Source organism: Sporothrix schenckii (assembly GCF_000961545.1).
Source record: "Sporothrix schenckii 1099-18 chromosome Unknown Cont44, whole genome shotgun sequence".
NCBI lineage: Eukaryota > Fungi > Ascomycota > Sordariomycetes > Ophiostomatales > Ophiostomataceae > Sporothrix > Sporothrix schenckii.
In genome coordinates, this window is record NW_015971145.1 from 5,932,652 (window position 1) to 5,956,555 (window position 23,904).

General features: G+C 57.4%; 9 protein-coding genes across 9 annotated transcripts; 3 read left to right on the forward strand and 6 right to left on the reverse strand.

Moving 5' to 3' along the window:
* Window positions 1-546: 546 nt before the first annotated feature.
* Window positions 547-825, reverse strand: SPSK_10142 (uncharacterized protein; the record flags this gene model as incomplete). Its single annotated transcript, XM_016736696.1, has 1 exon — window positions 547-825. One exon carries the CDS (start codon window positions 823-825, stop codon window positions 547-549), a length of 279 nt encoding a protein of 92 aa, XP_016588586.1.
* Window positions 826-1,453: 628 nt separating this feature from the next.
* On the reverse strand, window positions 1,454-2,025 carry SPSK_09886 (uncharacterized protein; the record flags this gene model as incomplete). Its single annotated transcript, XM_016736453.1, has 2 exons — window positions 1,454-1,682; window positions 1,709-2,025. The coding sequence occupies 2 exons, from the start codon at window positions 2,023-2,025 to the stop codon at window positions 1,454-1,456; spliced, it is 546 nt and encodes a 181-aa protein (XP_016588587.1).
* A 1,166-nt stretch (window positions 2,026-3,191) lies between these two features.
* Window positions 3,192-4,652, forward strand: SPSK_09184 (uncharacterized protein; the record flags this gene model as incomplete). The annotated part of the gene is made up of 1 exon (XM_016735761.1): window positions 3,192-4,652. One exon carries the CDS (start codon window positions 3,192-3,194, stop codon window positions 4,650-4,652), a length of 1,461 nt encoding a protein of 486 aa, XP_016588588.1.
* Window positions 4,653-5,486: 834 nt separating this feature from the next.
* On the reverse strand, window positions 5,487-6,399 carry SPSK_09644 (peptidyl-prolyl isomerase H (cyclophilin H); the record flags this gene model as incomplete). Its single annotated transcript, XM_016736216.1, has 3 exons — window positions 5,487-5,831; window positions 5,933-6,173; window positions 6,383-6,399. 3 exons carry the CDS (start codon window positions 6,397-6,399, stop codon window positions 5,487-5,489), a joined length of 603 nt encoding a protein of 200 aa, XP_016588589.1.
* A 1,176-nt stretch (window positions 6,400-7,575) lies between these two features.
* Window positions 7,576-7,902, reverse strand: SPSK_10088 (uncharacterized protein; the record flags this gene model as incomplete). The annotated part of the gene is made up of 1 exon (XM_016736645.1): window positions 7,576-7,902. One exon carries the CDS (start codon window positions 7,900-7,902, stop codon window positions 7,576-7,578), a length of 327 nt encoding a protein of 108 aa, XP_016588590.1.
* A 3,837-nt stretch (window positions 7,903-11,739) lies between these two features.
* On the reverse strand, window positions 11,740-12,451 carry SPSK_09779 (uncharacterized protein; the record flags this gene model as incomplete). The annotated part of the gene is made up of 2 exons (XM_016736349.1): window positions 11,740-11,890; window positions 11,937-12,451. The coding sequence occupies 2 exons, from the start codon at window positions 12,449-12,451 to the stop codon at window positions 11,740-11,742; spliced, it is 666 nt and encodes a 221-aa protein (XP_016588591.1).
* A 445-nt stretch (window positions 12,452-12,896) lies between these two features.
* Window positions 12,897-14,489, forward strand: SPSK_09090 (ring finger domain protein; the record flags this gene model as incomplete). The annotated part of the gene is made up of 1 exon (XM_016735670.1): window positions 12,897-14,489. One exon carries the CDS (start codon window positions 12,897-12,899, stop codon window positions 14,487-14,489), a length of 1,593 nt encoding a protein of 530 aa, XP_016588592.1.
* Window positions 14,490-15,326: 837 nt separating this feature from the next.
* Window positions 15,327-17,018, reverse strand: SPSK_09011 (uncharacterized protein; the record flags this gene model as incomplete). The annotated part of the gene is made up of 1 exon (XM_016735592.1): window positions 15,327-17,018. The coding sequence occupies one exon, from the start codon at window positions 17,016-17,018 to the stop codon at window positions 15,327-15,329; it is 1,692 nt and encodes a 563-aa protein (XP_016588593.1).
* A 939-nt stretch (window positions 17,019-17,957) lies between these two features.
* On the forward strand, window positions 17,958-23,740 carry SPSK_08275 (golgi family complex component (Vps8); the record flags this gene model as incomplete). Its single annotated transcript, XM_016734879.1, has 2 exons — window positions 17,958-18,888; window positions 18,975-23,740. 2 exons carry the CDS (start codon window positions 17,958-17,960, stop codon window positions 23,738-23,740), a joined length of 5,697 nt encoding a protein of 1,898 aa, XP_016588594.1.
* Window positions 23,741-23,904: the final 164 nt, after the last annotated feature.

Sequence of the window (23,904 nt, forward strand, 5' to 3'; positions counted from 1 at the left end):
GCTTCGCTACGATTCCGTCCTTTGGGCACTTCTCTTTCCCGTTCATTGAGTCTGAAACCCGATGGTCGTGTCTATCCGCAACAGCAACGCCATGATCGAGACCATCGTCGTTCTCTCTTTTTTTTTTGTTAGAAACAAATCCACATGGTGAAACAAAAAAGGTACCGCAGAGAAACAAGCCAAGGGAAGTAGCCCGACGGCCTGGAGAAACGTCTCTTGTGAGGCATTCCCGTTTCTCGTCCTCCTCCACCCTCTCTTGTCGCACAGCAAAATTAGCCGGCCGGAAGAAAGACGGCCACTTTCGCGATCCTTTTATTTTCATAATCCTCCGACAGACGCCTTGTGACGCGGCAGGAGACGAAAGATGTGAGGGCGATGTGAGACGATCTCTTTTCTGCCTGTAATGGTCTCCCTGTTTTTGTTTTCTTTGTTGCCGTGAAGGTTTGAAGCCGTTCGCTCACGATCCAGGAACGAGGGCGCAACACGGGCGGATCAGAGAACAGCAAGTCGACTCTACGGGGGCCACCAGCCATGTATGACGGATGATTAAAGCCTATTTTCGTCTTTTCTCTCTCCTCGTTTCGTGCTGGTGCGCTGCGTTTCTGCCAGAATGCTTTGCTTGGCATTGCGCATGGCCTTCCCCTGCATGGCGATCATACTGGACACCTTTGACAGCGCGCACAGACGAGGAATGAGAAGAGGAAGGTCAGGCGAGCAACAGAGAGGGAGCAGGACAGACACAGAGACGACCTGGAAAAGACAGACAGAAGCGGCGACGAGCATCAAACTTCCAACCCGCCCACCACAATCCGGCATGCCCGTCATGTGCACCTTTCCTACTTTGTCGTTCGCCCTCTCATTTCCTTTTTTTCTTGTCCTTTGTCCTCATTTGGGGTTCTGTTCTCATTTCGCCCATCGTCTCGGCCATCGTCCGACACGAAATGCCCCGAAATCAAGGCGACTGCAGTTTTTTGTATTTGTATTGCAATTTGCGAGCGAAACCATCTGTCGTGTAAGTCGCGGGCCCAGTCTGGTGTGGTGCCTCTCCACAAACGCCCAAAATCTGACGCTTTCATCCAATCAATCTTGGTGGAGTCAACAATTGCGATACCCCAAACAACAACCCCCTGGTTCGCTAGCCGCCAATCGCCCATTCTTGACTTTCTCGTCCTGTTCTTTTTCTTTTCTTTCTCTGTTCCTTTTCTGCTCTTCCCATTCTTTCCACACTCACCAATCTTTTTCATATCGTGTCCCCTGCGGGAGATCTGAAACGTCGTCCCGATGGAGAGGGTCTGCGCACAACACCGGCTGCCAGGGCGTGTGCGTGCTTTGGTGACGGCGTGTGTCCAGTGACAAGAGTCGACAAGCCGTACAGAGTCATACTCTCTGTACCTGTCCTTTCCTTGTCCAACACAGCTCCGCGCCTATTCAGATTGCGGCGCCCACTGCCTTGTCACGCCTGTGCGTCCTTGCACGCTTTGTTCTTGTCATCCGCCATCCACTGGCTGGCAGTCGTCTGTGCTGTGACTTTAGCTGTTTTTCGTTTTTCTTCGTCCGGATTTCCTGTGTCCTCTTTCAGTAGTTTGTCATCGGATGTTGCCTCTTTACCCGACGTATCTTTGGCCTCGTCTCCAATCTCTTTTCCCATCCAGCCGTGTCCCTTGTCTCCTGAGGTCTGTTCTCTAGCCTCCCTCAAGGTGTTGCCTACCCCCCATCAAGATCCCTTTCCATCCTTTCGTCGCAGCCAGATATGGTCCGTCGATCCCTGACACGCGACATCGACACGGAGGTGTTGGCCCCCCCCCTTCCCGCGCCCTCAGAGACGCCAGAAGCAGTGAATAAAGCACCCAAGAGTCCAGGCGCAGATGGAATGGGCGTGCAGCGCCAAGCTTTGGCTGCCGGCTCCCGTCTGCGGGTTCCAGAGACGAGGCCTGCATGGCAATACAGGCGTGAGCGTGGGCGTGGATGTGGATGAAGGTGGAAGTGAACATGAGCCGATGGCTGGCCACCAAACCAGGTCGTCATTTTGGCCCCGTTTTGTTCGCCCTCTCATGAAACGATGGCCCCAGGACACACGCGGCTCTGAGAAACGATGCCCACGAGAGAGAGAGAGAGAGACAAAGAGTGAGAGACAGAGATTATAACAGGATCGACACGCCCGTTGTTGTTTCCTTAAGATCCTCTGAATCTCCTCTTCCTTCCTCTTCTGACATATTTCTTATTGCATCCACATCACCATTTTGGTTCCTTCCATTTAAGGTTCCTTTACGACTCTTTCTCTACCACCTTTTCCGTTCTTACAGTGACATCACGGCCTGCTTGTCTGTCACGCATCGTCCACCGCATCACAACCGTCACCAACGCGCACAGCCTTGTGAACAACCACCTCTTGTTTCTTGTTCAGGTCGACACTCTTACTCCCTGATTCGTTTTTGCTGTGCTCCTTCTTTGTACCTGGATTGCCGTTTGTTGCTGCCCGGTATCACGTGGTGACTCGCCGCCCACCTTCCCTGAACAACAACGAGATTTGTCCATCGTTCCTTCCCGATTTGGCAATTTCTTCATTGTTCACAGCGACAATGCCTTTGATGCCCTGAAGACGCAAACGGCACGTGGACAAACGCACAAATTTGCTCAAGCAGAGGGAACAAGTAAAAATTAGAAGGCAGCAGCGGGGGTACAGAAAATAAACACAAAGAGGGGGAAAGGCAGGAACTGCCCCCGAAGGGACATGAACGGCTTCTTCACCGTCCCCTCTCTCTCACCTTTCTTTCTTCCCTTCAAATAGCAGGTCTGTCTTGTCACAACACAACAATCAACGCCGGTCGTTCACCCTACTTGTTCACCCACTCCGTTACACTCCTTTATCCTCTTTTCGAATCCTTGTGCTTTTTATAAGACCGTCGGTGTCTGCAGCGCTAAGACAAAGTCCCCCGGCTTGCTCGTTTTCACGACTTTCCCTCTTTTTATTTGTTTTTCCTTTCTCGATCTCCTTCACCATCACCCACCAAATGCCCACAATCTCAAATCCTTCTGTTTCCAATATCGACGCCCGAACGACGATCTTGACGATCTCGACACTACAAGCTATTTCAGCATTTCCAGCAATCTCAATACGAATCTGACGCCAGCCTCAAGACAGGCTCTTGAATCTCCTTTCTAACCTTGTTTTCTTGCTTCTTTCGCTCAGAATGAGGCCGTGCGGTTTCCACAACGTTGGCCTTTCGGTCTTTGGCACTCTTCTGCTTCTCGCTGCCCAGCCAGTCGCTGCCCACTCGTGGGTCGAGCAGCTCATGTCCATTGCCAGCAATGGCACAATGACAGGCGCTCCGGGCTACATCCGTGGCTACGTCTCGCGCGCCATGCCCGGTTTTAGCGATGACATGGACGATTTCCTGGTCCCAGAAAACGGCCGCCCCACGGGCAACGAGATCCTGTCGACCGACCCGCTCTGCCACCCGAGTCAGACAATTGGCAATTACAGCACCAAGTTCCCCATGCTGACCGTCACGCCCGGTGGCTACATTGCTCTGCGGTACCAGGAGAACGGCCATGTTACCCTGCCGGAGGTCAACCCCACAAAGCCTCTCAACCGCGGCACCGTCTACATATACGGCACCACTCAGCCCTCTGACAACGAGCTGTTCCTCGATGTCTTCCAGAAGTGGACAGCCGACGGCACCGGCGGCAACGGCCGCGGCCGTCTGCTGGCTACGCGCAACTTTGACGATGGCCAGTGCTACCAGATCAACAACGGCAACATTTCCGAAGCCCGCCAGGCCCAGTTCACCAAGGTGGCCGAGAACCCCCAGGGCGCCGACCTGTGGTGCCAAAACGACATCCAGCTGCCCAGCGATCTGGTTGCTGGTTCCAAGTACACGCTGTACTGGATCTGGAACTGGCCCACGTTCAACGCCGCCGGCTCGCCGACGGACATCCCGACGGCTGGCTACAACGTCACCCTGCTCCAGCACTACACTAGCTGCATGGATGTGTCTGTTGTTGCTGGCAGTGGTAGTGGCAGTGGTGGCAGTAGCAAGGCGATCACCCACAATTTTGCCTCGACTTACACTCGTAGCCAGGACCTGAATGACGCAGCCGTCCTCAGCCAGCTGGTGAATGGCGCCTTCCAGGTCGAGGTCCCTGGTGCCGCTACTGGTGCTGGCAGCAACAGTGGTAGCGGAAACAGCACGGCTACCAGCCCGGCCGTTGCTGCCACCACCAAGCCAGCCAACACGGCATCTGTCAATGCCGGTGGTCAGCATGAGCACACCATTGTTGTCACCGTCACCGAGACGGAGCCTCACTATGTCACGGTAACCGTGCCAGCTGGTGGTGCTCCGACGACTACCCCGTCTTCATCATCCACCAAGACCGGCGGTAGGATGCTTACGGTTACGGATACCGACACCTTCATTGTTACCCGGACGCGCGAGCCACCCAGCTCCGAAAGTAGTGGTGGTGTTGCGGGCCCTGCCAGCAGCAAGTCTTCACCTTCCGCTGCCTCTCCTTCTACCACGCCGAGCCACTTCACGCCAACACCTGGCCAGTCCCTTACTGTCCAGCCATTTCTGTCGGCCTCTTCCAGCAGCATTGGTGGAGGCGGTCGTAATGGGACTGCCACCACTCTTCTACGGGTGCGCCGGTCGTAAGAGACTGGCGAAAAGTTGACAACATGTACGGCCAAATACCCCATCCCCCTAGCCTGCCCGGAAGGCATATCCCAGTGAGCATGTATAGAATACCATTTTGATCTTTTTGTCCCCCTTTCTAATTTCAGCACTAAGTTCCAACTTTTTCACAATCATTTCACTTCTATTGTACATATTTGAACAGCCTTTTTATTTCCCTTTTTTTTAACTCTCATTTTTCGTATCTCGCTTTGTTTTCATAAACGGTGAAAGTTCACATTCGTTCAAAGGTTCAAGGTTTTACGGTGCATCGGTCCGGAACGGGGTACGGAACAACGGAACATGGGCACGGGTAGCATGCATGGCTCACGGAACACGGAGACACGCATTGCATTTCGATATGGAGAAACTAGCATCTTACAGGTAACAGACGGGGCGGATAGGGAACAGTCCGCGTTGTGCTGGTAACAACAAGACACGCAGCGTCCGCATCTGGTCTTGGAGAGATATTTACATGATCAGTTAACATCAACGATGTTTAAACCAAATTTACAAACAAATTGCAAAATTTTGTCGTAACAGTTTGAGAGTTGGACACAACACTGCACGTAGTCGTTTCCATTGCAAACTTTTTTTCTTCTAGGGCCACAGTAGGCCGCCGTACCTTTTGGCAATTGGTTCGCAAAAGCCAGCTATCCTCATTTCTATCCCGTGGGAGTAGAGTATATATCATCTCGTCTCGTAGACCTCCGTATATGAACATCCTCTGTCATGGATCTGGTCACCCCTTTTTGGATTTCATTTTTATCAGTGAAAGACGAGCAGAGCAAAATGTCACGCTCAAGACGTAGGCTCCTACGAGATCTGCCCGCACTCGGCAATCACCACATCCAGGTCTGGCTGGTCGGGGCCGCGACTGCCCGTCCGCACCGCCTCCATCTTGCGCACCACGTCCATACCCTCCACCACCTTGCCAAAGACGACGTGCTTGTTGTTGAGGAAGGGCGTGGCCACGGTGGTGATGAAGAACTGCGAGCCGTTGGTGTTGCGGCCGGCGTTGGCCATGGACAGCAGGCCGGGCGCGTCGTGCTTGAGGGTAAAGTTCTCGTCGTCAAACTGGCGCTTGTTGCCGTAGATGCAGGTGGAGCCGGTGCCGTTGCCGTTGACAAAGTCGCCGCCCTGGCACATGAAGTTGGGGATCTGCAGGAAAGGGGGGTGTGTGAGTGAGTGAGTGCGTGACGAGTACTATTAGGGGGAGGAGGGGGGGGATTGGAGGCCGTGATGAACGCGGCAAGACGCACAATACGGTGAAACTTGGAGCCCTTGTAGCCGCGGGGCTTGCCCTGGGCGTCCTTGTCCTCGCCAGTCGCAAACTGGCGGAAGTTCTCGGCGGTCTTGGGGACGACGTCGCTAAAAAGCTCAAACTTGATGCGGCCGAGGGGCTCGCCTGCAGCCAAGAAGGACAATGTCAGCGGACTGGTGACGGGTGACGGCAGCGACCGAAGAGTATGCACTGGGGGCTGCCATCGCGAACGTCCCGAGCTTGGACGGCATCAAAATCAGAGCAGGAGATTATCAGCAATCAAGAGGGATGAACTCACCGCCCAGGGTCATGTCGAAGAAAACACTGTTCGCCGAACCATGGTTAGCAATCGGTTGCTTCTTTGAAAGTAAACAAACAGGGCAGCTGAAGCTTCTTGACGCAACAGTCGACGTCAACGGTGCCAAGCAGTATAGCAGAGGCAACGTACATGGGGTTTGCAGTCATTCTGGCGGTCGTTTTGTGATTTGTCTAGAGATGGAATGGAACAAAGACGTGGTGTTGTAGAAGTCAGAAGAAAAGAAGGCAAGGAAAAGTGTAAGTTCCAAGTTGAGGCGATCAGAGCTACAGTAGCTTTTGCATGGAAAGTGAACAGTGACGCAGGTTTTTGCGGGGAAGCTACCGGTGGGGGTTAAGCGGCAGGTGCAACTGATTCACAGTGCAGCTACTTCGTTCCATGTCCATATATCACGTGACATAAATCCAGTGCGGTCTCACTCGATCTGGCGTCAGCACCGAGCTGTTCTACGACATCGTACTCCGTACTTGACTACTGGCTCAGGACAGGTGAGACGAAACTAAGACTGATGCAAAAGTCATCTCAAATTGTGACCTGTTTCAGTAAGAGCGGATTAATCCGTGTCTTTCATCTTGCTAGTTGCATCAGTTAGGGTGATCACGTGTCGGTGTCAATTTACGAGAGGAAGAGAAGGGAACAAAGAACGGTCGGAGTGCGCCACCAACAAACAGGGCGCTGCCAAGTGCCAACCTGACAAGACACTACAGTCTTCACGGTTGCAATTTGCCTCCTAACAGTGCCCTTCCGCGGATCATAGAAGCTGGCTGTTGATAAGGTTTCTGTTCCAATTACCCACGGCACCGAGCGGAGAAAAATAAACAGAGTAATATAAACCAAAACCTCCAGAGTCAGGGCGTGGATAAGGTAAGTATGTTGCACACGTACATCCGGTAAAGTTTCGTACAGAATTCTAATACGGAGGACGGCTTTTTCCGTCCTATCGTGAGGCAGTTTCTCAGAGTGTCCAGTGACCTTGCACCTAAAAAAACAGTCTGCACAGAGCGCAAGCACTTGCCCTGTTGAGCCATGAGGTGTGGTGGGTCAAGCTTGGCTGTTCCTTCCTCCTCTTTTCTTTTGATGGTCGTTGCTTGGCATTGAGGAGAGGCGGAAAGCGCAAAGTGCAAAGCGGGGAAGCTGCAACGCAGCAAAGCAAAAGAAGGCACCGTTGGGCGCGCAAGGCAGGAGCGTCGTGTTTGTGGGATGACCATTTCTGTCCGAATACCGTGCTCTGCCAAAGTGGCATGCTTTTCATCGATTCTTCCCAGACGTTATGATGTTCTGTTTGATGGACGCCGCTGTCAAACGACTCAGCTGATTCTTTGGTGCTACTTGCTGTTCCTTTGCGATGTGGCTGGCCCCAGGCTGGCGCGGCCACCCAGGGCGTAGCCGTCGTATCCGGCGCCCACAAAAAACAAGCTCTCGTGTCGTAGCTTTCGGAAGTGGACGAAAGCCAGGTACGAGGGAGGCAATTGGGCCTGTGTTGGCGATGCAAAGCTGTTGACAAAGAACGATACGAGAATGTGAGAAGCAATGTGAGAAGCAAGGGCACACACCATCTCACTGCGGCTATGCTGGTGATGACGACGACAAAATGGCTTTCCAACATCAGACACGGATTCGCCAGAAACGGGAAATTCCACGTCGTACGACATGATTTGAATTCAACGCCTGCACGTGGCTGTGATGGTTCGGCTGGTCTACAAGCCGGAGACGTCTAGGGGTTCTCGATTGGTCCGAGCTACGGTGAGGCTCAGAGGGATTTCTTTGTATCTATTTGTGTTCCCCCGAAGGCTCACGCGGTCTTACGTCACGACGGAGGGCGGATGAATATGAACGGTAAACAGTATATTCATGAAAAGAAAAAGAAAAAGGCAAAAAATAAAATAAAAGCTGTGATGCTTCAGAAGGATGCCGGGGCATACGACATACACCACTAGGGACCGTCTGTGAGCAGGTTGCTTAGTATTTACGACGTATTTTCTTCTCGCAAATCCTGAGTACTTGGATACCATCTCGGCCAGCGGAAACGTCGGATAAAACAAGAACGAGATGATAGTGTGACAAGCAAAGAAATGCGTATCGACAAGTGAACATCCATCTCACTGGGATTCCACATCATCATCCCTTTTGCTCGCATCTTCTGGCAAAGGCGGTCAGGGTTCCAGCCCAGCTCGAACACTGTCTTCTCTTCGCACTCCGCACGATGTATGTTGTAGTTTGCAGGGAATTATCACAGCGTCATGCAACTGACTGCTCAGTGGAGGTCAAACCTGGGCGACCGCCCGGTCGGGGGATTTAATAGGCCGCGTAGAAAGAGGTACGGGGCGGCCAGTTGAGTCTCCACAATGACAGCAGTGCAGGCGATTGATCGGCGCTCTGGGCTGGAAAAGGAATGCAGATCAAGGCAAATCGACCGTCGGAAAAGGCAAAAGAGAGGCAGGCGGGTGGTGGGAGGCGCAAAACGCAACACGCAAAACGCAAAAAGAGAGTGCTTCGAAAAGCAGAGTGGAAAAATTAAAGGTTAATCGATTCTGGTCGAGAAGGCTGAGGACACCACAACTGCATTATGCCCAAAGACTTTTGCGCCTGCTGATAAGGCCTGGAGTCAGCCGAGCGACGTGTTTTTGTTGTCTCGCGATTGTTTATGTCTGTATGACCGTACTCCGTATTTTGTCTCGGTTGTTGTATTTTATAATCATCATTATTTGTTCTGCGACAAACGGGACGCGTGCATGGCCAGCAAAGTCAAAGTCGGCCCAAAACAAAATGTATTGTGGCCGCATCGCGTTGACCGCATCGCGTCCTCCAGGCCAGACCGTGGCCAGTGGCCGGACGTGACACCGGAAATTCATATACTGTCGCCTGTCTCTCTGTTTACTCCAAGTGAAGACTGAAAACAGAGCTGCTTGATTGCACGTTCCACAACAGCGTGTACATGGCTGTGCAGGAATTAAGAAGAGCGATATGAAGAAGAAGGCATTCTTGGCACCATAGTTCTGAGGGCAGCATTTTGGGTCAAGAGACCAGTCTCGCTGGGTCTTGCAGTCTCGCTAGGTACTCGTCTTACGGCCTCTGTGTCTTGGTCCTGCATGAGAAGGATGTCTCTCATCGCGTTGCGCCATCACCAGCCCGCTATACATGTAGGCTCGTGTGTGCACCTCGCCGTGTTGAGACCGCGAGGCACAGGAGAGACTGTCCGCTGCGACATGCAACGCGAGATTGGAGAGTTGAGCACAATTCTGTCTACGTTGTATGGAGGACGGAATGCTTCCCACCATGGTTTGGTTTGCATCAATCACATTAGCCGCCCATCGAGATCGGCGTCACCAGAGGGAAACCGGCGATTGCCCAATATTGTTTCCTTCCGCGCTCTTTTCTCGTTTCGTTACCCCCTTTTTTCTTTGTCGTTTTTAATGTCTTAAGCGTCGACCGCATGAACTGGCTCTCCCAGGTTAAATGGGAGGAGGCGAGGCTGTCCCTTTGCCATGAACACGACGAGGCCCGGAGTTTCTGCCGTATGTCGTGCCGTCGCTTTATATTTCGAGTTTTATCTGTCATACCCTATCCATGTGACCCCTGTCGCATCGCTTCCTCGTCTCTAGCCAGGCCCTTGTTGCTAGTTCTTACCGCCACGGCCACGGCGACCCCCTGTCCCCAACCTCTCAGAAAGATTCGTGCTATGCTACCTGCGCAACTTTGTGTTGCGTCTCCTGTAACAGACTCTGAAAACGCGGAGACAGGAGACTGAGGCGGAGCAGCACACACGCGCACACCTATTCCTCCGTACGCCGCCAGTCGACGACATGCACACAATTATTTCGTACTTCGCTTCAGACGCACAGACGCAAACGGATAATCTGTTGCTGCCGCACATTTGTCGCTCGTCCATGGTTTGCGTCGTGTTCGTCGTAACCCTCCTCTTGCCTCCTATCCCAGCGACAGCGCACCCTGCCCTGCAATGATTGCAGCGTTGTGCCTTTTGCCCTTGCCATTGGTGGCTAGGCCGGCTTGGGCAAAATGCGGTGATTCCTCATCACACAAGTCCGCATTGTGAAGGGAGAGTGGCCAGACCGGCCACCAACCGCCTCTTCTCGCATTGTGCTGTTGATTGCAGCCGCCGCCATGCAGCCGCGTCGGTAATCGAGCTGCTAGTTCTCCCAGAGACAAAAGAGATGCAATTGACAGCTCCTGATTTGACCTGCCAGGGCCGTTTCTGTGTTGATTTCTTGCCCTCGATCTTGCTTTCCATCCTTCCCAGAGGCCAGGACAGAGAGAGACACAACCGCCTCCTACCCAAGAGCCAAGCGCAAGCCACGCGCCCATCCAGGCCCTTTGTGTTCTGGAAAAGCCAGACGGTTCACACCACCAACCAACATGGCGAACATGATGGCTTCCAGAGCAGTCTTGGCTCGGGCCCTGGACAACTGGAGTGGCCATTTGAACACGCGAAACACACCACCTTCGCCCGATGACGAAGCGCTAGTTGTGTGGCCGAGAACCAGCTCAGTGCATTGCGAGCCTTGGCATCTGCTTTGGAAGTTTTGCTGTCAACAAAACATGAACAAAAGGACGCATGCCAAGTGACCGGCGGCACCGCAAATACAGAACACAGAACACGTCGTAGAAGTTTCTCTATATGGAGCCTACCGCAATATGCTGCAATTGGCAACTGCCCATTCCTGCCCGTTTTGCATAAGGACGGGGAATGGGGATCATGGGCAGGAAGGAGGGTTTGGCCGTCAAGCACCTGCGTCAGACACAGCCGTTGTGTCGCCAGCCCCCCCTCTTCCCATGCCCTGCCCTCCCTGCCTCCTTTCATACTCAGAATTATTGCACGCCAGTACGAATGTAATGCCTTTCAAGTACCCACAATACCAGTCGACTAGTGCGGCGCCTCGCTGTTGGCCATACCTCCTCAGCACCTCTGCTCCTCCGCTCCTTCCCCCCTGCTCTCCCCTTGCGTATGGCGCCTGCACACATCTCTGACGTTGCCTTGTTGGCACTGTCATCCTTGCCGTTTCCAGCGCGATTGGCAGCAAAATGCACCCCAGAGACAGGCCCCGTAAATGTTGGCTTCACTGACAAGCTCGACAAAAATTGACAGCTCCCAGCGTTTCGATGCCCACCGCAAAGCCAGATGCAGACTAGATCCAGAAAGAGGCCCCTCAGCGTTCCGTCGCCCCTTCCCTGTCAAGTACATGCGTCTTGCTCGGCACCACCACTTCCAGAGTGCCCGCTTTTTTGCTTTTTGCTCTCTTTTTCTTTATTTCTTATTTCTTTTTTATTTTATTTCTTATTTTATTATTTTGCTCGTTTGTCAACTCTGCGGTCGTCACAGCGCTCGCTCGTTCTTTCTCTTCGTGTAGATCCAGCCCGTCGCTGCTCCTTCCTTTCCTGATTTCGCACCTCTATTCGCCTCTCATCTTGTGCCTCCTTGTTCTTTGCTCGTACGGCACACTGCTTCCCTGGTTCGCTGCTTCCCTGCTTTCCTACTTCCTGCGACCAGAAAACCCACCGAAACGCCCCGGACGACACTTTCCGTCCGTGCTGAGTGTAGGACCGCACCACTGGTTCAGGTGGCGTGCGTCGTCACTATTGGGCCCCCAGACGGCTCCGCTCTTTCCGCCTCTGATGCGTCCCCTTTTGGCACTAAACGGGCGCTCCTTCCCTAAACCTCGTAACTTACCGCCTGCGCCCACCTAAACTCCGCTCCTTCTCCTCTTTTGCACATCGCCCACCCCCAACTGCTCTTTCCATTCCTCGCCCGGCCGCCTCCTTCTGGCAGCCATTCCTCCTTTCCTCTTTTATCCCGCACTTCCCAGATCTGCCACCACTTTCTCTCCTTGTCCTCCCATCGTCACATTCGCAACATCGTCGCCCTCTTCTGGCACGTTTGCCTCTCTTCCTCCCATCCGACTTCCCGTTCATTCGCCCAGGCAACCTCAGACGCCGACACGGTTCTGCATCCGAACCGTCGTGCGACGTTCTGAAAATACGAGAATCCGACAGCCTTTCCCTAATTCGAGCCACGGGGAGGCCCGGATATAAACCTATTGTCGCTTCACGCGTGTTCTTTTCTTTCGTTTCCTTCTTCGTCTTCAACTCTCGGAAGCTCGCCTTTTCTACCTGTTCTCGCTGATTGTCAACCTCGTTGTTGATAGCAACGGCCGCGTATCGACAATTCCGCATCTCGACCTCCATTGGCATCCGTCGACATCCTCGAAGTATCCTCCGCTTCTGGCTTACGTATCCTTATGAGTTGCCAGTGTTTCTCTCTGCCATAGTCCCTTGTACCGTGGTTGTTGTTCGACATTTGTATCTACGTGTGTGTCGCCGCCAAATTTGTGTTCTCCCAAGCGCCTCGCGATCGAGCGCCTGCTTCCAATTTTCGAACCTCCAATTTCTACTGTCCAATTTCGTTTGAGACTCGTTTTTACACCAACTTGCCTCGCGTTTCACAACTGCCATTGCAGTACAGCCCTCGCCCCGACGGCTCTCCTTTTGTCCACCCGCCCGACATTGGCTACTCGGACGTTTCGTCTACTGCGTTTTACTTTTTCTTTGTTTATCTCCAGTCTCTAGCCCATACGTATCCGTCGACGCTTGATCGTGAACACGCGTCCATTGTGGCGATCCCGACGACACGATGCCGATTATCGACCTAGTGCTCGAGGGCGCTGCCCTACTAGCCAGACAGGCCACGTCGACTACCGCCACGGCCATCACATCCGCCGCGACTGGCACAACGGGAACCATTGCGTCCGCTCCCACGAACGGTGCATCTCTTCCCGGAGCCTCGGGTGCCCCGGCGACAACCACAAATCCTCCACCTGCCGGCACGAGTGGTGCTCCCCCGAGCGCCACGACCACGAGCGGTGGTGGTGGTGGCGGCGGCGGCGGGGGCAGCTCGCCCCTGCTGTTTTTCGTGGCCCTGGGTTTTGGTGTCGTGTTCACCAACCTGTGGATTATCGTTGGTGTCAAGTACTGCTTCCGCTATAATGCCCGCGCTCGCCAGCTGCGCCTGGCCGCCGAAGACGGCGAGCCAATAAACCTCGAGAATATGCCACATCCCCGCCGCCGCCGCAGAGAAAAGAAGCTCATGACCATCGACGAGGTCAACGAAAAGTTTCCCATGTTGAAGTACAAGACGTGGGTCGCTACGCGTGCCGAGGAGGGTCTGCCAACGACTGGTGGTATCGACGCCCCCAGCCGGGCCAACAGTGTACGGTCCGCCGAGGGTGTCATTGCTTCTGTGGACGAGACCGAACGCCGGCAACGACGCGCCTCCACGGACGAGCCTGAGGACTCCCATGACAAGGAACGCCCACCCACCTCGATTGCGGAAGCTGGCACATTGGTGCACGATTCGACGACGGCTGACGGTGCCGCTGCTGCTGCCGCTTCTGCTACGACGGATGCTGCACCCGATGCACCGAGCACGTCGACCGCCCCGAATTCTACTACGATGGATATTACTCGCGCCTCGCTCGCGTCGGCTGACGGCGACGTCGGACTGGGCGTCTACAACAAGGATTCCCTGCCAGAGCACTACAACCACTCGGATGACGAAGACGACGAGCATATCGACTCCGCCCTTCCGCCTGAGTGTGTGGGCACTTCGGGCGATACGTGTGCTATCTGCATCGACACGCTCGAGGACGACGACGACGTGCGCGGCCTGACCTGTGGCCACGCCTTCCACGCTGTCTGTCTCGATCCCTGGCTGACAAGCCGCCGCGCTTGCTGCCCGCTCTGCAAGGCCGACTACTACACGCCAAAGCCCCGCCCCCCGCCTGCTGAGGGTGCCGACGCCGCCAATGCCCAGGGCGCTGCTGCTGCCGCCGCCGTTGCTGCTGACCGGAATCGTGCCAACATGCAGGCCCGGCCCGGCACCTCGTGGCGGTCGGCCATTCTACCTTCCCGGTTCATGCCGGGCTCCCGCAACGCCAACGCGCAAGACGCCGAGCGTGTTTCCCCCCAACGCGAGACGAACGAGCCAAACGCGAACGCCAGTGCCAATGCCAATGCAGCGCCTGCTGCCGCTGCATCCGAGGTTCAACCTCTGCCGGAACAGCCTGCTCCGACGCATGGTGGTTGGCTACGGTCCTTCCGCCAGCGGAACGGCGAGTCCAGCCAGGAGCAAGCGCCTGCTGCTGCAGCTGGCAATGCCGCTGAGCCCGCAGCCCCTGCTGCGGAAGTGACGCCCTCACAGCTGGAGGCTGGTGTGCGTGCCCGGTAGAGCCGGGCCGCATACATACTCCCCGTATCTTACGTCTGAGGTGCCGCAACACAACCTGCACCACCGCGATAACCTTCATTTGTCAACAACCCTACCTCACACCTCCCACCTACCACCTAACGCCACCTTTATACCCCTCCCCTTCCCTCAACTTCTCAATTTTCTTGAAGTACTCTACGCTACATCCCAGCGCCCTCGCCATATCGACATCGACCTCGAACCTTACGGTATTCTTCATTGCGTTTTTCTGTCATTTTTCAGCGTCTACTATGTTAGCATTTTTATTGTTTGTTACACCATGGGATGGATATACGATAATTAGCTTTTCGTTATGCGGGGGACGAAGTGTTTTCTGCATTATTTGCGTCTCTTTCCTTGCTCCCACCCTCCCTCCTTCCCTTCACTTGATTCCCTGGGATTTGTTTTTGTCAAGTCGTTCGGTTTGCATTGCTTGAGGTGGATTGGTTAGCCCTTTGTTTTTAAAGTTGCTTTTTGGAATTTGCGGCGAAGCCCAAGGCAAAAAGATAACTTGGCGTTCATGCGATGCGGCGTTTTGTTTTTACCTATCCCCGTTACCTCCTACGTCACTTCCCACGACACCGTTACCTACACGACCCGACATTCCTGCAGACAGCGCCCTTATATTCATTTTCATTAGTTGTTAGCGTATTACACATGGTGTGTTTCTCCCTGACCTGCGTAATAGTACGTCTTGGGAGGAGGGACCACTCATATATCAAAGCTGCTCATAGTATGTTTGTCTTTTGCGTGAAATGTATGTGTCAAATATGCCATGTCATGTTGATTTTTGACTCTGTAATCATATACGGACCCGTCCTACAAAAAGCTGCCTTTGGAGAACCGTCCGCCAAAGTCACCGGCGCGGCTGACCAGATCCCTGCGCTGCTTGTTGCTGATTTGCACACCGATGCGCATGTCCTTTTCACGGTCAAACGCGCGGGCGCTTGGGTCGTCGTCCTCTTCTGTGGGTTTGGTGGAGCGGACGTCGGCCTCGAAGCCGTCCTTGTCGTCCCGGTCACGGCGACTGTGACGGTCGTGACGGTCATGACGGTCACGACGGTCGTGTCCATCATGTCGATCGTGTCTATCGTGCCGCCGTTCTCGCTTCTTCTCCTCGCGTCTGTGGCGCCTATGTCTGTCTTCCCTATCCTCTTTGTCGTCTCCGTCGTCCCTTGTACTCCGTCTCTCCTTCCCGTCTCCCCTGTCCCGGTCGTCTCGATGGTTCCGATCACTGCGGTGGTCCTTCCGGTCTCTATCACGACGTCTCTCTCGGTCGTTCCTGTCTTCTCGGTCCTGGTCCAGGTCGCGGTCCTGTTTTCTCCTCTCCTCGCGGTCTCCCCGGTCCCTCTCCCGTCCACCATCACGGTCACGGTCTCTCTCCCTTTCACGATGTCGTTCACGATCCCGATCCCGATCTCGGCCGTGGTCCTTCTTGTCGTCTCGTTCCTTGTCTCGTTCCTTGTCCTTCTTTGATTTCCCACCCTTTCGTGATTCTTGGTGTGCATCGTACAGACTCTTGCCCCGCGTTGATGCGGTGTAGGCCCGGATCTGTGCCTCGCGTGCAGCGTTCGCGGTGGCTTCAGCAGGCGACATGGTTGATGTGGGTGCTGCTGCTGCCGTCGCGCTTGGCCGTCCTTGCCGTGGGTCTGGTGCGCGACCCAGTACCGTGTCTGCCAGCCGCTGGGATTTTTGCTGCAGGGTCTCGGTCCAGAGGCTCCCGATCGCTGACGATGCAACACCTCCACCGCCGCCACCGCCGCCGCCGCCGCCACCCACTGCTGCTGCTCGACCCGTGGCAAACCCGCGTGAACGGATTTTGGTCGGGTCGGCCGCGCGGCTTGTGGCCGTGCCATCGGCCGGAGGCGCCATCATCCAGTCGTCGCGCTGTGCCGGGGCGGCACTGTAGGGATCAAAGGAAGAAGCACCCAGCGCATCATCGTTGTCCAAGCCCGTCTCCGCGTCGTCACCGGCTGCCGCTGCCGCATTTCGGTGGTCGTCGCCTGCTTTGGGCAAGGCCGGGCCGTAGTCCGAGTCTTCAGAGTCGGAGCCCGAGCTTGACCTAGACTCTGACCTTGCACGTCTTCCTTGTGTGCTAACCCTGCTAGAGCCCTCCGTTTCCATACTTTGCGAACCTGTGTGCGATGGCGGCGGCGGCATTGTTGGGCCCATTGTCGGTCCCATGACAGGGCGCGCCGGTTTGTTGGGGGTTGGAGGAAGTGCTGGCCCGGCACCGGCGCCGTCGTCCATTCCGTCGTCGTCACTATCGTCGAGCGCGATCTCGTCTTCGTTCACAGCGCCTTGAGGGGGCAAGGAAGGGCCCTGGGCCCCTTTTGCGCCAGGTCTAGGCGCCGCGGGTCCGATTGTTGTTGTTGTTGTTGTTGTTGTTGTTGCATTGGTCGCCTGCGATGCAAGCCGCACACGCCGGCCACCCTCCTCGTCGTCATCGTCGGGTGTGCGCTTCCTCTTGGCAAGGTGCGGCGGCAGCTCCGGGCCGATCTGGGACGACATGGCGGGTGTGTGCACTGGGTGGTGTGAACAGTTAGTCGGAGGTCGGTTGCGAGCTGGTCGACATTTGATAGCGATAGGTTGGAGACAATCTTAGTGACCTTTCCACGAGGCTGGATGCGCTGAGCGGATCAAAAACGGCCCGCAGACCCGCTAAAGCCTGCCTGTCCTCAGTGGCCTTGGGGGACGCTGTTGCACGGCTTCCAAATGCCTGTGCGCTCCTTCCGCCTGTTCGCCGAGACTGCAGGTTGTTTCACAGCCGCAGAGCCTTTTCCAGGAAGCTACGACAGGCTGTGGCGGGACAAAGGTCTCCACTTTTCGCGACAGGAACGTAATAACGAAACTAGGCAGGCGCAAAGCAAACCGCAAACAGCAAAGCACAGAAGGTGCGCCCGGCAGCACTCAAGGGGATCAACGAAGCCAACTGCTCCACAAGAAGCAACGGCTGCAGCTAGAGTTCACCAGAGACGAACCCACACCCAAGACTCCCCAAGAGGGCCCCGACGACGCACAACGCCTGACGCCCTGTCCTTCCTTTCGTTATCTGTTCTTGTTTCTCGAGTTTCTGTTTGCGGTACCGTTTGCATGCATTGAACCGGTGTGGCTGCGTGGACTTTGTTTCTGCCATCTTTGCTTTCGAGCTGCGATTCTCGCAACCGACTGCCCCCCCTTTTCAGGTCCAACTCACGTCTCTCCTCGCTCTCTGACGATCTCGTCCGTCGTCTCATCGGGCTCCGCAACATCTTCGTTCGAATTGGCTTCCGCACGCTCGGCCTCCTCGTACGCCCTGGGCCCTACCACCGAGACGCCCCGACCCGTCCGCTCACGGCCTCGAGCTTCCTCCATCCTTCGCCCGCCGACGCCATGCGTTGCATGCCTGCCTCCCGATGAGCTCTAGTCTGACGGAGAGGGACGGCGATGGGGGGGAGAGACGACGTTGTCATGGGTGGTGGCGGTGCTGTAGACGAGGACGTCCCCGAGCTTCCAGAGCCAGGGTCGTCGACTGCAGCAAGCGACGGGCATGCTGAGCACGATCGCGACCAAGGCGACGATGACGACGACGAGGATTCGAGGACAATACGAGGTGCTGACGCTGTGGACGATGCAGCCGACGTGTCAGTCAGCACGGGCGGCGCGGCGGACGGCGAGGACGCGGCGACTACACCTACCGAAAGCCGGCCAGAACCGCCGTCGACGCCGGTGCGTTCTGGGAATGGGACAGCCTCACGAAGCCGATATCGTGAGCTCCTCGAAGAGCAGCAGCAGGACAGTGCCTCCGAGGACGGGTCTGCTCTTGGCTTGCCGCGACGGCCGGGCAGCCCCGGCGGTGACTCCTTTGTTTCCGTCCCCGACTCGTCCGCCTCCAACCGAAACTCAATTGTCTCCTCGGCCGGCGGCAGCAGCGTGTTCCCATCGTCGGGCAGCTTGTCTCGCTTCGGCCTGCGTGGTGCCAGCCCCTCGTTCCGTCCCTTTGACCAGCGCTTCCAGTCGCGCATCGCCTCGCCCAGTGGCAGCAGCAGCGGACTGCTGTCGCCCACAGGCCGTCCATCCTCCCCTGGACTGCTTCATTTCAACGCCGCGCACAACCGGAGCGGCTCCGTCAATAGCCAGCTGCAGCACGCCGACCCGTCGTCCATGCCCTTTGCCGTCGGTGGCAGCACCGAGTCGCCCTCACCGCCATGGGAGGTTGTGCGCTGGACCAAGCTCACGAAGCTGTCCAGCCAGTGCTTTTCGGAGTCGGCCAAGCGCAACTTTGGCTCGCCCACATGCATGGCCGTCTCTGCGTCGATTGTCGTCGGAACGACAAAGGGCGTCTTGCTTGTCTTTGACTACAACCAGACCCTCAAATTGATTATCGGCATGGGAACAAAAGGTAAGGAATCAGAGCGGGGACGATGCAGCGACAGTGCTTTGACGGAATGCATGATACATTGTAAGACCATCTGCTAACTCGATCAGCCGTGGAAGCGGGCGCCATCACGTCGGTGGCCATCTCCTCCGACTACACGACCGTTGCCGGCGGCCACGCCGACGGATCCATCTTCACCTGGGAAACAAGCCGATCCTCAAGGCCCTTCCTCCACATTCCGCCCATGGACGCCGCCCAGGCCCAAAATCCTGGCCGCACAGCCAGCGGCCATATGGCCGGCTTCTCTGTCACCCACCTCGGCTTCCTCGGCACCCGCCGGACCGCGCTTGTGTCGGCCGACGACCGCGGCATGGCCTTTGCCCACCTTGCGACGCGCGGAACGGGCGCGCTCGGTCGCACGGTCAAGACGAGCCGGATCCTTGGTCGCTATCCCGGCGCAAAGCCGCCTATTTCGGGAAAGCAAATCAAGCCGAGCACGGTGCTTGCGTTTGCTCCTTTGCCACTCGGCAACCTGGATCGCGCCACCGACAGCATGGGCCTCACGGCCATGCTGACGCCCTACTTGCTTGTCATTGTGTCGACGACGCCCGTCGCCAACACCCAGCACAAGTCGCCGCGGCCAAAAGAAGTCGCGCCCCACAGTGCCATGAGCGGGTGTTTGGCGTGGTTCCCGGCGGTCCGGCTGAATGTGCCCGATCCGCGGAGCGGCGACCGCATTTCCCGGGCCAAGCTGGTCTACTGCTGGTCAAACGTCTTGACGGTGCTGGACGTCGACGAGATCCCGTCCGAGGACAAGGAGAAGCAGCACAGCCTGCACTGCAAAGCACGCAGCCGCTGGAAGTGCGAGGAGGCCATTGTCGCCGTGCAGTGGCTGACACGCTCCGTCCTGGCCGTTCTGACCATCTCCCAGCGCCTCATCGTGCTCGAGGACCACAGCATGCGCGTCACGGAGGCATTCGACCTGCTCAACCGCTACATCTACCACACCGACCTCTTCTCGCGCCAGCTGCAGAACGTGGTCGAGACGCTCGACGAGGCGGACACGTCCATGCACGGCGTCGTGGCGGACGCGTTCTACATGAGCTTCAAGGCCTACAAGGGCCGGCTGTTCCTCCTGGGCTTCAACGACATGGCCATCGGCGCGCTGTCCAACTGGGCAGACCGCTTGATCGCCCTGATGGAGCACGGCGACTATGTCGGCGCCATCCAGCTGGCCACCAGCTTCTACACCGGCGACGCCGACAAACATACGATTGGGCTGCCGGAGCACACGGAGACGCGGCACACCATGGTCCAGGAGCGCTTGATGGAGATCATGGCGGCGTCGCTCAAGTATGCCTTCAGCCAGCGCCAGCGCAACCGCGAGACCGCCGACGACCGCCACCTGCTGGAGCTGGCACAGACCTGCTTTGCCGCCTGCGAAAGCGTCGGCGACACCGCCTTTGTCTTTGACGAGATGTACGAGTGGTTTGAGGAATCGGGCACAGAGGGCATCTTCCTCGAAACTCTCGAGCCCTACATCCTCGAGCAGACCATCACGGCCGTGCCCCCGACTGTCGTGAAGGCCATGGTCGGCCACTACGTTGGCCGGGGCATGGATAGCCGGCTGGAGGAGATCATCTGCCACATGAACACCGCCACGCTGGACTTGGACCAGATCACGTCTCTCTGCAAGCAGCACGGCCTGTACGATGCCCTGGTGTACGTCTGGAACCAGGCGATGCGCGACTTTATCACGCCCCTGATCGACCTGCTGTCCCTGCTTGTGCCGCACATGCCCAACGGCGAGTACGAGGCGCCGGAGAACGCAGCGGGCGAGCAGGACATGCACGACACAAACGCGCTCAAACTATTTCCCTATCTGTCCTACGTGCTGACGGGCCGCATCTACCCCACGGGCGAGAGCATGGACGACGCGACGCAGCAGCAGGCCAAGTCCGAGATCCTCTGGTTCTTGTTTTCGGGCAAGAGCGTCGCCTGGCCGCGCGGGACCAGCGCCAGCAAGCGGTTCCTGACACGGCCGAACCAGTCCCAAGAGCCGTCGTTTCCGTACTTGCGCATGATCCTCAAGTTCCACGCGCCGAGTTTCTTGAGCGCGCTCAACGAAGCGTTCGAGGACTCGTTCCTCAACGACTCGCCCGAGAAGCAGCTGGTCAATGGCAGCCGTCCGGCGCGCGATTTGCCGGAGGAACAGGTCTTTGGCCTCACCGTCGACCGCCAGTACATTCTGTCCATCCTCATTGAGATTATGAACCCGGCCGACTTTGCGCCCGAAGACACCATCTACCTCGACATGTTCATTGCGCGCAACCTGCCCAAATACCCGCAGTACTTGCTGATCCCGGAGTCGACGCTCACCAAGGTGCTGGCGGGCCTCTGCCACTACCCCGGCGGCGATCTGGAAGAGGACGCGCAGCTCAGTGCGGAGTACCTCTTGTCCGTCTACCACCCGCCCGACATGGCGAGCCTGATCCCGCTCTTCAAGGCGGCCGGCTTCTACCGCATCCTCAAACGCATCTACCGCACGGACAAGCACTACGGAAAGCTTGTCCAGACGTACTTTGAGGATCCAGACGACCAGCATGGCGTGTTTGCGTGCATCGCCGAGTGCCTGCGCCTACCGGCCACGGGGGGCCACGCCGAAGGCCCCGGCAGTGGCGTGGTCAAGCGGCGCGTCCAGGAGGTGCACAATGTGATTCGCGAGCACTCTGTCGAGCTCGTCGTGCTGGACCCGGCCGAGGCGGCCCGGACGCTCGACGCGTATGCCCCAGAGCTGCACCCGCACGTTCTGGACGCGATCCACGACCGCCACGATCTGCAGTACACCTATCTGAAGACGATCTTGGAAGACGCAGCAGCCGACACGGTCGCGCAAGACGCGCACGTGGACAGCGGCCGCCGACGGCAAACGAAGCAGGATCATCGCGACACCTCGTCCGCCAGCCCCAGCGCCGACAGCCGCCGAGATTTGATTGAACAGTATGTGCGGCTCATGTGCGAGTTTGACCCCCAGCACGTGTCGGACTACGTCGGCGTTGTGCAGTCGGCCAACTTGCGTCTGGAGGGGCTGCTGCCCACGATGGAGGACACGGGCGTGGTCGATGCTGCCGTCGTTCTCATGGCCCAAGATGGCCAGGTTCGCGAAGCCATGGGGCGCCTTATCCAGCATCTGCACGCCCTCGAGGCGGCTGTCCAGGGTCTCTTCACGGCAAATCCGAGCGGCAGCGGAGGCGACTCTGGTGGGAACCAAAACGGCACGGACACGTCGGACGACGAGGACGCGCGCAGCGACGGCGGGGCGTCCAATGCCACCGTTGTCCAGCGCAGTGCCACCGAAGACCTAATGCGTGCGCTGCAAAGGTACACGCACGTCGGCATCTGGCTCTGCCAGAGACAGGCCGACACGGCCATCCGACGGCCGTCTCGGCCGCTGTCCAAGACACAACAACAGACGTCAAAGACGGCATCAGATGGTTCCGGCGGCAAGGATGACGACGATCTCTCCCCTGACGAGGCGCTGTGGCTCGACCTGATTGATGCCACTGTCCAGATTACGCGCAACCTCTCGTCCCACATACACGACACTCCGGACAGCCAGCAGACAGCCGACGCGGCGCCGGCAACGACAAATGGCGCGGCTGCGCACACTGAAGCCGGTGCCGATTCCGAGCCGGTCCCAAAAGCGGATGCAGACAAGCTGGTCGGGCTGCTTCGGTCGCTCGTGCAGCACACGTTTACCGCCCTCCTGACGACCACATCCTCCGGCCCGCTGCCGTCCACGCCGTCGCCCGGCCGCAGCGCACCATCGCGCTCCAGCAGCCGCCGGGGCGGCGGTGCCATTGCGGGCGCCGGCAACAGCCTGTCGTTCCTGCGCATCCTGAAAGCGTTCTTGACCCGAGCGGCCGTCTCGTCGCCCAGCCTGGCCGACCTGCGCACCGTCCTGGCATCCATCTTCTCGGCCTACGCATACGAGGCGTCCATCCTGCGCCTCGCCAACCGTCTGCTGGAGCGCAGTCTGTTTGTCAATGTGCAGCGGTCCGTGGAGCTGCGGCAGCGCGGCTGGCGCGCCAAGAAGTCGACCTGCGAAGCGTGCGGCCGCCGCGTCTGGGGTCCCGGCGTTGTGCAGTCGCATGGCGGGCCCGGCACGGCGGCCCTGCCGCCGGGCCAAGGCGGCACGCAAGGCGAAGGTGGACTCAGCATCTACGAAGCGTGGGAGGCGAAGCAGGCGGCCGAGACGGAGCGGCGCAACGAGAAGAAACGCGCCATCCTGATGGCGAGCCGCGGCGGCCTGGACCGCGGCAAGGGCAAAGACAATGGTGACGCCGCCGCCACCGCCGCCGCCACCGCCGCCGCCGCCGCCCATGGCACCGGGGGCAAGGGCAAAGACCGCTTGGCGCTACCGTCGTCACCGCTGCTCGAACTCCCCGACCGGACCGGTGGGCCTGGCGGGCGGCGCACACCGTCGCCCCGGCCTGGGCTGCAGCAGCAACTGGCGGCGCCCGGCGGTGGAGACGCCGATGTAGGGCCGAACAAGGGCGGCGTTGTCGACGCCAACGTGGCATCCGACGGACGTCTTGCAGTTCCGGGCGGCGATGGCGAGGGCGGCGGCAACGGCAGCGTCGGTGGGCTGCAGTCTCCGTCTGCAGCGGCGTTGGGCCCCTTGGTGCTGTTTGCATGTCGGCACATCTACCACCAGGGATGCCTCGACGCTCTGGAGGCCGCACGGGCAGCCAGCGAGACCGATGGCAGCAGTAATGGTGCCGCGGCGGGCGGCAGCAACGGAAACGGCATAGTGCACAAGCGACGCCAGCATGGCGAGCGGGACCGCGACTATGTGTGCCCCATTGATGGATGATTGGGTGTCGTTGTCAACCTTTTTTTTAAAAAAAAAAATCTTTTCTTGTATTGCGATCCTTTCCGTTTATTTTATGGTGTTGTCCGCCGCAGACTCAGTTTCCTTTTGTGCTTTGAATTTTCTTGTCCGCCGGGCTGTCGGGTTTCTTTACTATATCAAGCGAC